At 42.0% G+C, this 18,365-nt stretch overlaps 1 protein-coding gene across 1 annotated transcript in view; it reads left to right on the forward strand.

The window, feature by feature from the left end:
* The window catches only part of TMEFF2 (transmembrane protein with EGF like and two follistatin like domains 2), a 125,035-nt gene that overhangs the window by 9,522 nt on the left and 97,148 nt on the right, over window positions 1-18,365 (forward strand). The window contains exon 4 of the mRNA XM_021531360.2: window positions 818-844. Coding sequence (XP_021387035.1) covers window positions 818-844 — 27 coding nt within the window. The remainder of the gene's footprint in view (window positions 1-817; window positions 845-18,365) is intronic.

The raw sequence follows: 18,365 nt of genomic DNA on the forward strand, positions 1-18,365 counted from the left end.
GAGATCTAAAGTTCACAGGGTACTTTCATCCCAAAGCAGCTGTGCCAAACTCCTTCTATTAATCTTGATGCTGATAAATGCATAACTGTTTCACTAAGGGGGAGGATAGGATGGCAGCCTCCCTCCCTTCCCTGCAGAATAAACTCCTCTTGGACATTATTTTTGGTAGCCCTGTGTGTGTGCATTTCCGTGCTTTGCCTTTCTTACTGAAGCGAAGCTCTGTGCCTGGCAATTTTGTGATGTTGTACTTTCTAAATTTGTGACTCTCATCATTCCAGCCAACAAAATATTGAGCAGAGGAAAAAGAAAGCACACAGTTTTGAAACTCAGCAACAACCTTGAGAAAAATGGCATTTTAATAATTTACCTGAAGACTTTGAATAATAGTAATTTAATGGTTTATTCCAGCTAGTTATAATTTGATGAGATGTCCTGTTTCCTAAAGATAATGATACAAATTTACAAATGGGTTTTAAAATCTCTCCTTGGTGAGGATTTAGTAGTGACAACCAGTAACTTTGTACTGCTGTTGGGAACAAAGATTTATCTAAGTACAACAAAGCGAGGTGGAGACTTCTAAGGACGTTGCAGCATTCTGTGGCTTAGGTTATTTTCATCTGATATAGAGGCTTGAAAGAAAAAAAACCAGAGAAAGATGGCTTGAGTGAATTACATTCAGATTAGATCTCGATAATTTACCCAGGGATGCCATCAAAGGCGAGGTACACTGTAGTACACTTCACTGAAGCCTTGCTTTGCATGCTCACAACACATGCTGGAACACATGAATATAAATTCCTTTCTGTTCTTTTCTCAGATGCTGGCTCAGGATCTGGGGACGGAGGTAAGAGCCCTCTTTTAATATCTCTGTTCTTATGTGTGCACACATTGTCTTACACAATTTCAGATTGTAAGTGGATATATTTTGCCATTTAAGTTCTTGCACTACATACTGTCTTTTGTTCAGCTCTGTCTTTGAAAAAAAACGGTATTTTGCATTTCAGTCAAGCTGGAACCTAATCATGACATGCTGTTTTCTAGGGAAATTCAGAAAGCTGTGTTACTTCTAATAGTACTTGGAATTATTCATAGGTTGTGCTAGGAGCTCTATCTCCATCTACTGTTACAGCTGCACTCATTTGTTTTATGTTTAGGGTAATATTTCTTTTGTTTTTAAAACATGAGCCAAACCCTTGGCTCCTCCTCACTGGAGGATTCAAGCCAAATATTTTGTGGTGGCAGAGAGCATTCTTTCAAAGATATGAAGAAATGTCACAGGGAAAGAACAATGTGTTTTTATAAGAACAGCAACAACAAAACTGAACGTGGAAATAGCCTGAGCCCTTTGTGGCGTGCAGGGGATACTGTAAAATGTAGGCAAAATAGCATTTAAGTTGGGGCTTATTTTATTGGTTTTTGGATGGTTTTCTTTATGTCTTGGTGCAGTCATGATGGATTTGATTATCTGACATCAGTCGTTCTTGGAAGTATAAGTGCTGGGTCTGGGTAGTGCCCTGCTATGGGACAGGGAGTGACTTTTGGGGCTGGTAGGTCAGGCTTTTCTGGGCGGCCAGGGCTGGTCTGGGTAGCTTGGGAAGGCTGTCCTGGAGAGTTCCCCTCATTTCTGCCCCATCTCCCTGAATAAGGGCTGCCCCCAGGAGCTGAGCCAGCTTTTGGTGTGACATGGACAGCAGGGCTGGGCCCTGGTTTTATGGCTACTCCTGGCTGGATTCAGGTTTTTCAAATACAGCCAAGTTACTTGGCAAAGTATCCCCCAGTCCTTGTTTGATTTTGTTAACCAGGATATCAGTGAGTGCAGTGTGTATGGAAGGTATTTGTTTCACCTGTGAAGTGGCCAACAACATGAGCATGAGGCACTTCAAGGGGCCTGATTTTCTGACATCAGACTCAGGCTGCTTTCTGGAACTCAGGACACTTCAAGATGCTTCAAATCTGGCTCCCCAAAAACTGCAATGTGAAATATTGCTAGTTTTTTTCCAGCTATTTTACTCTAAAGTTCTTTTAGATTGTCTTTTTAAAACCATTACACCAGAAAAATAGCTTGTTCAGTGCTTGCTAGAAATCTGCTATTTGATTTATATGTACAATAGGGTTTTCACACCTATGGTCAATAAATTGGTTTTCAAATGAATTTGCACAAAATTCATTATGCATGTACCAAGGAAGACAGATAAAGTTTTCAGTTTGTTTTGTAACTTAAGAGATGGAAAAACAAACTTGGCCATTTTCTGAAAGTAATGAATTCCATTCTCAAAAAGCATAGGAGTTTAAAGGCATGATTTCCAAAGACTTTCATTTTGGAAGCTCAAGTTGACAGAAGATGAGCAGAGCAGGGCCTTGGGGCTGACTGTGCAGGTAGTAAGGAAGCAGATTTGTGAAGGAGACAGAGCCAAGTTGGTACATGTGTTTAAAGGTCTACAAAGCTGCCTTGTATTATTCAAGATTTAGTAGGCAGCTATGGCTGCTCTTGAAGTACAAAAGTATATTTATGTGCCCTGAGCTAAATCCATACAAGTAAATGTTGTCACTACATCACTCTTTACTAGACATGGTCTTGTTGTAAAAGCTGTAATAAATTTTGGATGTCATCACAGTAAGTCTTGTAAAATCCACTCCAGCAGTCATGAGTGGGACATGCTCCTATGAGAAACTCAAGGACTTAGGCAATCTTGTGTGGTTTCTGATTTTTCTTGAATTTTTTTTTTCTTATGCTTCTCCAAGCAGCTTTGGTTCACAGTGTAACCAGTGCAGCATCTTTTTTAGCAAAACTGCCACAGGGATGGTCCCAGCCAGCCAGCTGTGAGATAAGGCAACAAAATTTTCAACTGACTTGTATCTCTTGGTTGGATTTCTTTGGTCTGTTGAGGTACACATCTAGTAAGAAATTAACTCAAGTTGTGTTTTTCTGGTTCTTGGAACACTTCAAGTTTCCAGCTTTGAGGTGGTTTCCCCCATAACTGAGCACTTCAGCTCCCAGTACTGCTCCTCCTTCAGTGGAGTTGTCACATGGAAACTGTCATTGCTAGAGGGCTCAGAAATAGCTGGAAAAGGTTTGATGTGAGGTGTAGATAAGCAAACCATGTGGTGACACAAGCCTCCTTTTCTCAGGGAACTGGTCAGAACGTCAACAGAGCAGCCAGAGGCTGTGTTTTGCTGCCATGTTTTCCTTCTAGGTGTTCCCATCTGCATTTGCAGGGAAGTCTTCTCAATTCACTGTGTAGGATTTGGGGTTTTTTGCTTTCCTGTCATGGATGCTGAGATCAGAGGGGTCTCAGCTTTTCAGCACTTTAATGATCTTTCCAGAGGTGATTTAATCCTCGTTTATGCAGCAGTAACATACAAAAGTCCCCTTATTTGTAAAGTGATGAGGGAATCTTAATCTCATTTCATTAGTGAGCCCTTAGCATATACTTTTGGGGATATCCAGTAGATGTGTAGGACAGTAGGTGTTCAAATTTCTTACTGCAGAAGACCTTTTTCCCTGTAAATGAAGATGAAAAATGCAGAATCAAGAGCCATTTCAGTGTTTTGATTGCAGAAGCTGGGAGTGTGGTGTGGAATTATTTAAAAACCCACATCCCAGAAAGATACTAATCAGAAAGCCAGAAAGGATGAATGTGAAAGACTTTATACAGAGAGTAATTTAAAGAGATTCCATTCATTTTCATCTATGCCGTTCTCTAGACAACTGGGTTTTTTTAGAACCCAATGATTCATGTTTTGGTCTTGAGCAGCTTTATAATGAATTCTTGCTCGTTTCCTGGCTTCCTTCTAACAGCAACAAACTCAAGATGCAGTATTTCATTATAGCTCCTAATGGGCTAAGAACATCTCTCCTCGGTTTCATTTTCACGCTGAGCACTTCTGTGCCCTGCCTGCATTGTCTGCAGGCCCAGCTCTGTTGATTGCCTTTCATTCACAGGCTGCTGGATTCACTGAAGGTGACTGTCACCCTGGGTGTTGCTGTGACCCCCAGCAGGGAAGTGCATAAGCACCTACCTTGAATTCACTTTACAGCCTCCTTCAATTTCCATTCAAAACCTAATGACTTCAGTGGGAATTCTATGGGGCCTTGGGTATGCAGATCTTATCCTAGTTTGACTTTTATGTTAATTTTTTATTATCTAGACTAAAGCAAAATTAAATCAAACGAGTGATAATTCATCAATATCATCATCACTGTTTATTTTACAGTAGCATCTAGAGGTGCTAATTCTAAGATTAGGACTCAGGGTGGTACACTGACACTGTGAAGCAGTTCTTCACAGAAGGGAAGAGAATAAAAACTGCGAAGCAGAGCCTGGGTATTCAAGCTGGGCAAGGGCTGGAAGCTGCATCACATTCCAGTGTCTGACCTGGGAAAAGCACATGTTGCTTAAGAGCCAGCCCAGTGCTGGGGCTTTTGAACCCCAGTGCTTGTCAGCAAGCCCGTGTGACATCCTGACAGAATCAGAGATTATATTGCTCTTAAACTTATTCCTGATCTGTTAGACAAACCTGAAAGCCAGCAACCTTAAAGCCACCTCCTTTCCCCCCATCTCTTGCTTTGTGTGTGTATTCTAAGGATGAGCATGGCTTGTTTGTTTGTTCATTCTTTCAATTTATCCCTTCAATCTTAGCCAGAAAAAAATGAAGCCCTGCAGCTTTTTGTAGGTGCCAACATGTAGATTTAATGATAGATTTTGTATTCTGGTCTGCCTTTCCTGTTGACTTAGAGATGTGTGAATAAACACATACATATTATAAATCTATATGGAGCAGTAGTCATCTTTAAACACTAACCCAGAGAAAATAGGCAGGAAAAAAATTAACACTTTGGAGCCCATGTTATTTATAAAGGCAAACCATAATGCAGCATGTATATGCTTTTTTTTTTTTTTTCCCTTTAAACAACAGGTAAATGTCTACTTTGACCCAATTGCCTTTGCATTTTCTCCTTACTGGTTTTGAATGGCTTACTTGAATTCAGCAGCTCTGCTGCTTTTGCAGTGATTTCCTTTTCTGCTTTATTACATTGTTGATTGATGGGCAGGGCTATGTAGAACACGCTGCATATTGCTGTAAACACTGTCCTAGCGATCACACTTGAGCCAAAATACACCATAAAACCTGGAGTGTATATTGGTTTGAATGAAGCAGTGTATAAAATGCAGTGCTGATAAACACACACATACACACATGTTCTCAATAAAGGGGAGGATACTCTGACTGTTGGAGTTTAACCTTGGAAGAAAGGGAATTCATATTTTGAGCTGCAGATTCTTTTCCTGGGTGTAATAGGTGATTTAAGTTTCCCTCATGTGAATTCAGAATATCTGCTGACCCCATGTGCGATTGTCAACTGCAATAAGGAAATAGGAAAGCTTCTTCTACTCTAATTTGATTTGGGAGGTATAATTTAAAGCAGCATCAGAAGGTACAGAATCAGCTACAGCAACGTGCACCGACTGGGTAAATACCTCTGGAGGGAATGTTTAAATCTTAAATGATTGACCTGACTGTGGCTGGTCAAATATGTCTCCTTTGTTAAACGGGTTTTTACCTTGTTAACCTCAGCATGGCACTGAGCCCAAACCAATAAGCTCTCTGAAAGGCCGGGTTTATTAGCTCAGGCTCTTCATGTCCTGACATGATTACATGACTTCCAGTTCAGGGCTGGTGCCCATCTGACCTATATAAGAGTTAGGTCAGGGAAAGGCAGTTCATGTCTCTTTGTGGCCTTTAAAAATTAGGAAAGGATGAAGTTCCCATATGTTTTTGTTGACTAGAAGAGAAACACTTGGGCATTCACGAGTGCTGGACTCCTAGACCCCTGCCAGGGGCATTTTGTGCTGGGTAAGATGCATTAGCCATTTTGGAGAAATCTTAGGAAGTATGGAGATGACAGGAATACCTGTTTTCGGACTTCTCTTGGGCTCTCATTTAAGCTAAGTACTGAGCTCATCAACCCTGCTAGGCTGAGATGCTTGAGCAAATCCCCAAAGCTCCTAGAAGCTTTCCAGGGTTTTAAAGTACCAGCCCTGGGAGATGGTGGGCTTGGATTGCCTGTGTTTTGCCTGTGTTTTGCCTGCTGCTTCTGAAGCTGGGATGCAAGCATGCAGTGAAAAGTGCTGTGTTTTCTACCTGTGCTTGCTGTGTTATTGATGGGCAGCAGTCCTTGCTGTGCTCTTGGTCCCATCAAGCAGACACTGAGAAATGCCACAGGGAAGAGTTTTGACAGGCAGTGAATGATTTGTGGCCCATTTTCAGCCGTTCATGCAAAGCTGAAGAAAATGAATAGAGATGCCATGAAAATCCACAGACTTGTGTAGGCAAGAAGTATGAATGACGTTCATTCATAGCCTCTTTCCTGCATTATGCAATCCTTTAGGTTTTTGGCACTTTGTGTAAGTAGTTCAGAGCCACACAGGGATTCTATGAATGGAAGATGTTCACCTACATCAAAAAATACTGAGGATGCCCTGGTTTTGCTTTAGAAGTCAAAATTGCTTCTCTGCATAGAAACAGAAAAAAAATCCAAAATATGCCAGCTAATCATGTGCAATCTGTAAATCCACTAATAACTAAGTCATCAAATCATCAAACAAATCCTATGATACTCCAGCAAACAGATTAAAAAAAGCAGTGCCCAATCACAAATACTCGTTTATTGGTCTGTTATTGTAAACACAGCAAGAGAGAGATGTAGTGGTCTAGATTTGTCTGCTACATCTCTGTAAACCTGGATTAATTTTCTTTGTGACAACTGTGGAGTCACTAGAGATTAGCCATGATGACAGTGAGAGGCAGATCTGGCCCACTGTTTTGCTTTTTTGTGCAGGGAGTTCTTCCACAGAGGAAAATAATGGTTTTTAAGCTTTCAAATGGCTCCTACAAGCTTGCTACAAACACCTTCCTTCATGGATCAGGAGCATGTGTTCAAGCACATGCTTTGTTTTCATCACATGCTTAAATGCCATTGACTTTTAAATTTCTCTTCTGAATGTGGATGTCCTGCACTAGTGGGATCTGAGGCAGTCTGGGAGTGACCAGAACTGCTTCAGTTCCTCATGCATCTCGTCTTTATGTATTCTGTGGTTTAATGATTGAAGAAGCTGATTCAGGGTGCACTTGCTTTGAGCAGGTTCTGGTGTGACTTAGGATTTTGTTAGATGCTCTCATGAGATCTTCAAAAGAACAAATGGGATGAAAAATGCCAAGTCTTTCTAAAGCTTCGTATATTCACTTTCTCTAGTTCTGCATTTCAGTTCTCAGCTGCATCTGGCAAATTTAATATATGCTGCGCTTGATGTTTAAATTCCCTTTTGTCTAAGAGGTTTTCTTTCCTTTCAGAGATTGGGAAATGAAACCAGAAATTTTGCCTGCTATATTTGAAGTCAGTGGGAGTTTATCTTCAGGAAGGGCACAACTGATTCCTAGACACTTAGCAAACTGGAGACAGCCTCCTCCTTTATGTAAATGCACACACAGGACAAGTTTAATGAGTGTGGTGCAAGCCCAGGAATCCAGAGTCATTCATACTCAAATCCAGACGAGTTAGAATTTTATGGGAGAGCACTACAAATTCTTCAGATGTTGCCATGAGTCTTTTAGCCCAGGTTTTTGAATAGCTTTATAGAACATGCTTAGTTTCTACTTTAAAACAAGCACATAGCTTGTTGCTCAAGAGAATACTTGAATAGAAGCCCAAAGTGTTCAACAACAGGGAGATCTCTAAACTGCAGTTTGAAAATGTCACAACTCGGTTAAGAAGAGGTCAAAGTCATTCCATGTTATTTTGTGTGAATTTTTTTAATGCCTTGGACTTGTTGATACCATTTCTTCGAGCTGCATAGGAGTTAGATCATTATGGTGCCTATTTAAGCCCATTGAAAAAGCAGATATCAAAGCAGGGCTCTTTTTACCCCCGCAGCCCCAGATATCTTGCAGGTAGCAGTGTAAAGAGATCTGGTTGAGGAATTTTTGTGTTGGTTTCCCATAAACCTAAGAACACTGGAAAGTTCTAAAGGTCTAAGAGAATGTAGATGTGTAGGTATTAAAAAGGGTAAGGGGAGGAAAAATCAGATATTTATAGGCCTGCCAATCTGACATTGATTGAGGTAGAACAGGACATGCAGTCCCGGACCTGCTCAATAAAGAAATAAATGAGAATTAATGCTGAGCAATATGGGCTGATGTAATAGATTCTGTCAACTAATTGAAATGTTATTTATGAAGCTACAAGTTTGGTTGATATAGTGTATGTGGATGTCAGTGAAGCGTTTGGCATGCTGCTACATGACACTGATTAAGGAACAAGAATCGTGCAAAATTGATGTGGTATGAAATTAGTGGAGTAAAAACTGCCTTTCAGGATGTAATTATAATTGGATTTATCATTGTTAGATAGACAGCAAAAGGATCTGCCTTGTGCTCTTTATTTATTTGTTTGTTTTTCCAGTGGCCTAGGTGGGCACATACTTTTCTTACTGATCAGGTTCTCAAAAGTTATATCTGGGGAACTAAGAAATGAATAGCTGACTGTCACAACCCACTCTTTATTTACTTGGTACTCTGGTGCAAAAGCAGCTCCTTTAATGTGGCCAAACATAAATCCACAATCACAGAGCAAAGGCAAGAAAGCAGAAAGTGAGTGGGGAAACACCACTGGAAACAGTGATGCTCCAGAGAAAGCTGAGTTTTGGGAGGGGATGGGCTTAAGTGAGAGTGCTCTGCACACACAGCAGGGCAAAGGGCCACTGCTGTGTTGAAGAATCAGGCTGCTGAGCAGGAGTAGGGATGTCAGATTACCTCCACCTTCCCCAGAGGAGGTGACTGCAGCTCCAAAGGCCAGGAGAAGGAAGAGGGAGCAGGCTGTGTGCAGCCAAGGGTGTGGCTGCCAAGCAAACGCAGCCCGGAAGGTTTTGATGCCTTAGGCTGTGTCCAGGGAAAGGAAAGGGCTGCTTAGGTCTCCATCAGTAAGTACAGTGTGGGGAACACAAACCAGCAGCAGGCTCTTTATGCTCTCAGACAAAGGTCTAATGAGATGCTGGGCTGGCAATTAAAGCTAGACAAGCTCAGAGTGAAGTATATGTGTGTTTGTAAATGAAGGCAATAGTACAATGAAGGAAGTGATTAAAAGTTATGTAGGATTCTGCAGCACTTGACGTTTTGACCCTTGGATGTCTGGATTGCTCTGCTCAAATGGGGATGAATTTGAAAGTCCAGGGCCTCTGTCACATGAAAGATCACAACATTAGATCAGCAGCTCTTAGTTCTAGGTACCATAAATTAGTTTACATGTGAATCAGGCAGAGTATAGCTTATTTTGTTCAGCAAGATTGCTGTGCTAAGCCGTCCAGAAAGAGATTGATTATGTGGATATTTTTGTTCATTTCAGAATCCACACAAGTGTGTTTCTCTCTGCCCTCTCCCATCTGACTGTGTACATTTACATCTGCATGTAGTGGAAGCAATGTGGGCTTTAGTAGCAAGTGGAAAACTTCATGCATAATACTCTGCTAATTGCTCTGTATTAAAAAATAGGCCAGACTGCTCTGCATTGCATCCCAACACTTCTCTGTGTTGCCAGTACTGGGTAACTTCAGTGAGTTGTGACAGGCCCCTATGAGCTCCTCTCTGTCTTGCACTGCTTCCCTGATTCCCAGTGTTCTTACTGGTCTATTCCAGCAGGTGCTTCGAGAGAGTTCTGAAGGGGAGGAGGATCCCCACATGTCTCTGGAGGATCTGTCCACCCTCTCATTTCTCCAGGGGAGGATCACAGCCAAGGAGCTCTGAAATTCCAACCAGTATTGATTATGATTAAATGTAATTTGATTCTTATCTGGTGCTACAGAGAGCCTCCCTGTGTTTGATGTGGTGTGTGTGATGTGTTTGGGATGTGAGAGAGAAAGTACCGGAGCAGGCTGGAATTGCTTTGGCTCATAACGTGTTATCCACTAGACTCAGAGAGAGGCATCTTCATATTTGTTATAATAGGGCCTTGATAAATAAATAACTTCTTCTTTTGTACAGTTCCTGAAATTTTCATCAAAAGAGGAGGAAGCCTCTTACATGAATCACAAGGCCAGTGCAGGACAGGTCTGTGCTGTAATTCATTTAGACAAATGTTGAAGAGAATTGATGGACTCAGGTTTGTTTAGATTAGTGGCCTTTTAAAAAATGAGTTGTCCTGTGTATACAGTTTTTCAATCTGTTTACATCTAATTAGCTGTTCAGATTGGCTAAAATGAAGCAGTGTCACTTGTAATGCACTCAGAGGTGAGGATATGATAACACAGGCTCTGCTATAATCTCTTCAGCAAGTGCCTTGGAGCACTGACGCAGCATGAACTGAGGGCGTGTGGAAGATGTGTCTGTAAGGTGGAGGCAAATGGAATCAAGCTGCAATCTCACTAATGTAGTGAATTGTCTGTAACACCTCCCTGGTACTGATTCAGAGAAAGAGCAAGTTTTGCTGCCATCCTCTCCCAGGACTCCTTTTTGGCAGATGTGCCTGGCTGGCTGGGGCGTGGTGTTGGGGCGGCTGCCCTTGTACACTGGCATCTTTACCTGTTCCACTATTGATTCCTGCATGCTGCATATTCCTCCCTGGAGACAAGTCATTTGAACAGCTTGAAATCTAAAAACTGATTGCTGCAATGTCAGGTTTCTAATTCTGCAGCACAGCTGACAGCTCTGGAAAGTCCCTATCAAAGGCAGAAAATAAAACATTCTTCATCAGACTTTGTTCTGCCACCATACGGCCCCAGTTCTGTTTTACTGTTCCAAAGCCTGCAGGCTTTTACTTGTTTCTGACCAAAATTTCTGCTATTAATATGGATGCTACTTGGCAATTTAGCTGTGCTTATTGCTGCATCAGTGCTTTTAGACCGTGACCAGCAAGCAGCACCCTCTGCACGGCAGCAGCAATTCACTTCTCATGCTTAGTCATGGATACACATCCAGGGAGATGTTGGCACAGGTTTTCTCAAATATTTTTGAAAGTTTTTGTTAGTCTTTTCTTTCTTCCTTGGCTCTCTGGAAGGTTTTGCTGGGGTGTGCAGAGCAGTCCTCGAGAAATAGAGCATTTGAGTGGTTGCAAAACTGTGAGCTCTGCCATGGTCAGTATTGGGTGCTGTCACCTGGCTCCTGCCTCCAGCATTTTGTGCCATGGCACAGCAGTGCTGGCCCCTCTCAGCTGGACACAGCCCCACAGTACAGGACATCATGGGCTAGGAGTCCCCCCTCCCTGTTTGTGCCAGGAGTGTCCTGGTGTCCCAGGATCGGTGGTGATGCACCCGTGTGTCTGTGCTGGAAAGGGAAGCTCAGCAAGTGCTCAGAACTTCAGGGATGGGGTCCTGCCATCCCCTCAGGTGGCCAGAAACAGCAGCAGGGACCTTTGAAATCTGGCAGGCAGCACTGGAGGGGCTCAGCAGATGACTTGGTGACAGCAGCCAGCGCCTTCGTCATCACGAGCCCCTCCTGACCCAGCTCCTTGGACACTGCCCACAGCTGCCTTCAGACCCTGACATGTCCCAGAAGGAGAGGGGAGCTGGGGCACTCAGCAAGTTACACAAACCACGAGATTTCAGGGATTGGGCCCATGCCAAACCTGGCTCTGTCCTTGCTGCTGGAGTTCTTTCTGGTTTCCTCCTGGGCTTTTTCTCCTTCTGCCCCCTTGCTGGAGTGTTGTCTGGGCCAGGCCAGGTTCCCTTGTGTCAGCAGGGAAAGGTTGCATCTTTCCTGTGCTGTGGGATCCTGGAAAATGTGTTCCATCAAATCTGAGCTTCTCAATCCCAATGCTTCATCAATCTCCTAAAGGTGAGGATGACAAATGACTAAGCAGTGTCTACAGGCAGCAGCAGAAATTTTGGGGTTTTGTTGAAAAGACAGCATTTTACATGGAGAGGAACTCTCTTAAACCAGTGGAGTAAATCTATATCTGAACCCATTAGTGCTACTTAAGGGTTCAGGATACAAAGGTGCAGCACATACTAGCACCTCTGCTATAAAGAACTCTTTTCTGGATGCCTTTAGCTGCATAACAGCTGCTTTTAGTCTGAAATTTTCCTTCTATTTTGAGGAAGATTTTCTTGGATTCCCTTTTTATTTGAAAACACTAGCATGAGCCGCTTGTGACTTGACAATAATACATTGGAAGTGAAAAGTTTTGGGTTTAAGGCATTCATTCTTACTTGAAAAGAGTTGCTTTAACAGGCATGAGCTGGTACTGGGCTGTCTTTCACAGCATTTTCTGTTTTCCTTTGTGCCTATCCATCTAACCTGTACCTGAGGTTTAGGTGCTTCCATTCCATTTCAACTCCTGTGCTGCAACATTTGTTGGTTAAAAGAGAACCTATTGATTTCCATGGGCAGTTATGGTAAGGTAAATCTATTTTACAAAGATCAGCTACACTAAGACTAATCCGTGGTTTGATACAGTCTCAAGCAAAAACTGGGATGAACAAAGAAGTACCCTTAATTTGGAAGTAATACTGAGAAAATCTGTCAGTGATTTATGTACTGGAAAGAATATCTGAAATAACTGAAATGCTCTAGAAAGTTATCTGCAAACAATTATAAATATAGAGCACAAGAAGGTTTAAAGTTCATAAACAAATGTGAAGAAACTTCTACACATGTTATCCTGGGAATTCACCAGGCTACTTCACCCTGTTTTCCTGTCTTCATCTCTAGATTTTCCTGCTAGATTGCTTTTCAACTTCACAGGAAGGAGAGATTTTGCTTTGTCTTAACTAGGGAATTAAACATCTGCTAGGGGCAGGAAAAATGGTGGCACAAGTAATCAATCTTGCATCGTATTATACAAGATATATCTTCTTTCTTGAAGAGATTACTAGTGCAATCTGTATAATTAGGAATACGTGCCCCCGTTTGTTTTAAACAACACGTGGTGGCTAGGCACATAATCTGAATTTTCTCCCTTCCCATGAAAGTGCTGTGCCTTCAGGATCAGGGCCATCTCTGTCATCTCTGTTTTCTGTGTTTAATGGCATTGTGGAACTAGCTGATGAAGTGCCATTAATTTGGAGAGAGGTAGAAGCAGCATAAAATCCACAGCAGGCTCTGCTCTGCCTGCAGTGAGCTGCTCGGGGAGCTGCCAGGCTGCACGAGCTGCTGAGGCCAGGTTAAATTAGTGCCCAGTTACTTGTTCAGTGCTAGTTGCTGCTAGCATGTATGCCACAAGTGTCACCACATAAATCCCTGCAAATTCCAGCCTTAAATTAATGGCACAGAGCATTCCTTTAGTCACGTCACTTGTCAAATGGCAGTGTCTCAGAGTGGGGCAGGCAGTGAAATTTTTCTGCTTTTTAGGACTTAATACTAACTTTAGTGTTATTCATAAGGGGTTGGACTGGTTCAGCTTGATGTCTCAGCTGATCTTATAAGCAGTTCTAGCTACCCTCATCTTCATTACCTCCCATGAGGGGGAGAAGTGGTGGTGAAGGTGCCATCATCTCATGGAGACAGAACTAAGCACACTCTCATAGTCGTGTTTGTGCATAAGGAGGGTGGGAGGGGACACTGCAGAGCACCCTGGCTTTGTGGCCCTTTGGGACACATGCTGAATGCATCCAAGAGAAGTGGTGAGAGAACACTGTGAAGCGCAGAAGAAATAACCAGTGGTGAGGAAGGGAAAGCTTTCTGCTATCTCATCCTCCTTGCTGTGGTTGCACTTACTGTTATTGTCTGGGAAGATTTAATGCCAGAGGGTTTCATAAAAGACAGTAATCCTGCAGGTTGTGATGCAGAACTTCTCTTCCTCTAAGGCACACAAGGCTGCTGGAACGTGGCTCTCAGCAATAGCAGCCAGTGGTGCCATAAACACCATCAAGACAAATGCCAGTTGACCAGAGGCACCCACCTGGTGATTTATCTAAACCTTAGTCTGCTGCTGGCCAGACTAATTTTTGGAATATTTTGCATTACACCACCATTAAACAAATACTTTTAGAGTAATAGTCTGCTCCTGGCTTGAGTTTCTTCAAAGGGCTCAACAAAGATTCCCCTCTGTTTGGAGGAAGGGTGAACTGTTTGCTTTTCAAGAGCTCCTGCTGTAAGCACCAGCTCACTGTGTAGTTACAGGCATTGTAGAGGCTTAGCTAGAGAGTACTCCAGAGGTGCTCTTCTCTTGTCTTCCTGCAGCTGACAATGTCATCTGAGGGAGAAGAATGCAGGTAAGAAATGCAAATAAGCCAAGGAGAGTGAAAGTGTTGCTTTTTGCTTTGACTTGTCTTTCAAAAACAGAAGGTAATAATTTCTGATCCTTTAAACCTACCCCTGAATGAAAGGATGTCAGGGCATGCTCCAAAACATTTCCCTAATAGTACTTTCTGAGTAGAAGCCATTCTGACTGTGAAAAGCTGTACCTCTGCTTTTACACTCAGAATTATAATGTTGTAAAAAAAAAAGTGAGGTTTTAGGCCAACTGCAGTATCCTTGTGAGAAAAATAAGAGAAAGATTAGCAAAGTCTATCCTTGGTGAGAGGTAATCCCACCTGACATTGAGAAAAGCGAGGTGGTAAACTGATCCATGCTCACATGGAGCAAGCAGGATCAAGCTTTTCACTCATTTCAGCTTCTCCTGGACAGTAATTTTCAACTAGATCTAGTCTTCAGGTAGATTTAATGGAGAAGCTGGTTTTGCTAATGAATTGGTAGGATTTTACTGGCCCTGGAACTTTTTGCTGTATTCTGCTCAGTATATTGTATTAAAAATGTATACCACAACTGAAGCAGTTTTGTAAAACAAGCTTTAATGCAGCATCTGCTTATTTGTGCCTTGGGGATGTGAGACAACAGCAAACTGCTTACTGCTTGAGAAATCAGCACACCACCACAGGCATTGCTCTGGTGTTAGAAGGCAGGTCAGTGCCTTTATCTGGATGCAGATCAAATTCCTGTGTTGATAATTAGAAGACAATAAGCTTGCATGAAATTGAACCAAGATGTATTGAAATCAGGTAGTAATTTTCCTTAATGCTGACTGGAAGTAAGCCATGTCAGAAGGTAACCAGAATGCATTCTTGTTTGCCATTATAAAAAGGTCCATTTAAATAGCTCTCTCTCACCGAGGGCTGTTTAACCTTTAGTAGGTATGAGCATGACAAGAGAGCCTAATATTGTGTGCATTATTCTGCATAAATGCATGCCCACAGTTTTTATGTTTCTATGTGCATATTCATCATGAATCAGACTGGGGTCAATGTATTTTCAAATCATGTCACTAGAGATAGCCAGGAGCAGCTGTTTGCAAAGAAGGTGAAAGAAGCTTCATCCTTGAGCTACCCTAGTGGGAAATAGCTCTCTGAAAACCACCAAAAAAATGCTTGGCTTGTGCAACAAGATGGGAGTGTAAATGTGAACTTGAATGGTCTCATGTAAAAAATGAGTTTGTGTGTGAGAACCAGCTGTGAATGAACCTAAATGCTGGGGTCTGGCGGTATGATAATGATCTCAGTAGTGATCCTTTGGCTGGAATGAAACTGATTTCAGTGGATGTTCTGTTTTCCTTGGATTCTGAAAGCTGAACACAAGACCCTTCAGGCTGCTGAGGACCTTTCCCTGTGCCTGCCCCTTACATTCTGCCCTTCTTAGCTTTAACTCCTTGGTAAAAGATAGGTGTTTTTTGGTTTTTTTTTTTTTTTTGGAGAGCACTGCTACTCTTGAGAACATTTTCTTTCCCAGATTTCAGCTTGTCCCTTTCCCCCCTGTGCTTTTTGTACCCTGCTTTTTGTGCTAGTAGGACATTACTATTATACCTCTGTTGAGTACTGTTACCAATTGTTAGGTGATTGACTGTGGTGTGTTCCCACAGCCTGACAGAACTGGTTTGTTGCATTTTTTCACAGCGCTTCTTTCAAACCAGATGAGCTTGTGCTTATGTTGATCAGTAACTAAAAGGAAGATGCTAAGGCAGCATTTGAAAGCTCATAGATACAGTACGGCTGTGAGCTTTGGCTCTCATCAGCAGCCTTATGGTGAGTTTAATTTGGAAATCATTATTTGGACAAAACTGGGGCAGAGCTGCATCTCAGCTGGTCCTGAATAAGCTCGCAAACATCAGCCTCTCAGTGCCTGTGCAGCTCAGAGAGCAGATGCGCTGTTTATTTACAGACAGATGTAACTGGAAGCTCAGATCTACGCCTAATTTTGCACTGCCACAGTGAAGAGTTCTAAAAAAGCTGTGTGGGCGCCTTGCCATCACTCAGGCAGCAGGACAGGAGACACATCCTGCGGAGCATGGCCAAGGTAACATCCAAGAAACTTCCACCGACTCCTCTCCTGCTCTCAGCTCCACAGCACCACTTCAGGTGGTGGTAGCAGTACAGAGCAGAGTGTTAAGATGAAATGCTGTTTCTGTTTATGGTGTTAATTCAACTATCAAAACCATCAGCAGAAGCCCCTGCTGAAACTGGAGGCATTACTGTGCTGTTCATTTTGGCAGATTAATTGGAAGAGTTTTAATGCCCTTTCTGCACTCCGTGCCAGAGCAGTCTGGATGCAGGCAAATAGAGATGACCAGTGACATTGGCTGGAGACTTATAATTTCCAAGGCTGCAGTGGAGGAGTGAATCTGGTGGTGGTGTAGCTCTGCCTGAAGCCTGATAGCTAAATTAAACCAGCCACAGCAGTGTGCAGGCCTTTAATGCTTTCCCCAATCGTGTAATAGTGCAGAAGGAAGTACAGGTGATACTGAAACTTTGCTTCCTGAAGTCTGATGCCTCAGGAAATGCCTTTCTTTCTGAATTTTTTGCATGTAAATATTTATTCAGGCACTTAAGGATCATTCAGTCATGTGCTTACAAAAAGCAAATTCCTGAAAATATGTTAAGTGTTTTTAATCTATAATGTCTTGAAAAAAGGCCAGTGTAACCTCAGCAGATACAATGGCTTGTGCCATTCCTCAAGGGGGTCACGATTCAAAGGTCTGAGATTAGTGCCTTCTGCATAAAGGCATTTAAATGGGTGATCCTTTTACTGTTTTGTTCTTCTGGAAGTTCGCTTTCCCTAAATACAAAGGCATTTTGTGGCTATTTCTTAGACCAGAACAGGAGAGAAGAGCTTTGTGAGTATCGGTGTTTGCATATGCATCACATAGTATATGGGCATATAATAAGCAAGACTGAGTTATTACTTACATTTTTAAAAAATCAAAATGATTGGTTCATTTATTTTTAAAGCAGGATTGTCCTTTTTTTCTGTCTTTTTTTTTAAAGGCCTGCAGCAGGCACAGACTATGGAAACCTGCGTTATTAAAATTGACAATCACAATAATGCTCTAAAATCCACAGGAAGAGGCTCTGATGATTGAAAAGCCAAGGAAATAATCAGTAGTCAAGGGCAAGACAGGGTTCCTAAAGGGATTCCAGCTTGTAGAGAAGAAATAATACACCAGGAAGTAACAAATGGAATTAATTGGTTCTTCAAGTAGAACAGTTACAGAAGGAAGGAGGATTATACATATGTATTATTATTTAAATAATGTGGATGAATAGAAGACTACAGACCTGCGGGTAGCACACAAACACTACTAAGAGACCCTGGGCTGCTGAAATAAATCTGCATTACGACTGGGCAAGGAAAGAGGATAATAAGGTGCAGCAGGTTCACTTGAACTTACTTTAGACCTTCAGGTTTTAAAACCCCATTTTTGAACACTGAAAAGTTCCATTTGCTTTTCTTTTTTCTTTTTTTTTTGTTTTCCACGGGTCCTTGGTTGTTCCAAAATAAGCAGCTTCAGAGTTAGAATTCTGCAAGCCTGACATTTAAATGGCAGTTTTGGTTGTATGTAATTCAGTCCTTTTGGGAGTATTTTAGTGTCCAATTGTGCAGTGACTGTAGTACAAACTGGAGTTGTCTGTATACAGTGGATTGCATGTCCTCTTCCATTTTATCTCTGCTCTAGGTGGGAGTTCTGTGTGGGAATCTTAAAAGATTTGAGAGATGTTGTTTGTAGTTTGGCTGTATGCTCTCTAAGTGTGGAGGTACTGTTCTAATTGTGAAGTGGAAAATCTTCAGCAAGTCTAAAGGCAGAAACTGGTCATAGCAGCTACGCTGTTTCCATTAGAGGAAATCCCTATAGCATCTCTCAAATAGACTGCGTGTGTTTCTCATAAAAGGCATAAACCAACTTTTTGCCTTTCCCAGCTTTTATAATTATAAGGGATAAAAATGTTTAGGATTTCAACGAGCCTCTCTGCGCCAGTGCAGATGTGACTCTTGGTGACTCAACCATTTCTCAGAACTTAACTCACTCTCCAAAGAATTATCCTTCCAAAATTAGAAGGAAAAAAGCATGTAATTACAACTGCAATTTTAACATACTTAATGTCTGCCTA

The sequence above is a fragment of the Lonchura striata genome, chromosome 8 (genome assembly GCF_046129695.1).
Source record: "Lonchura striata isolate bLonStr1 chromosome 8, bLonStr1.mat, whole genome shotgun sequence".
Lineage (NCBI taxonomy): Eukaryota > Metazoa > Chordata > Aves > Passeriformes > Estrildidae > Lonchura > Lonchura striata.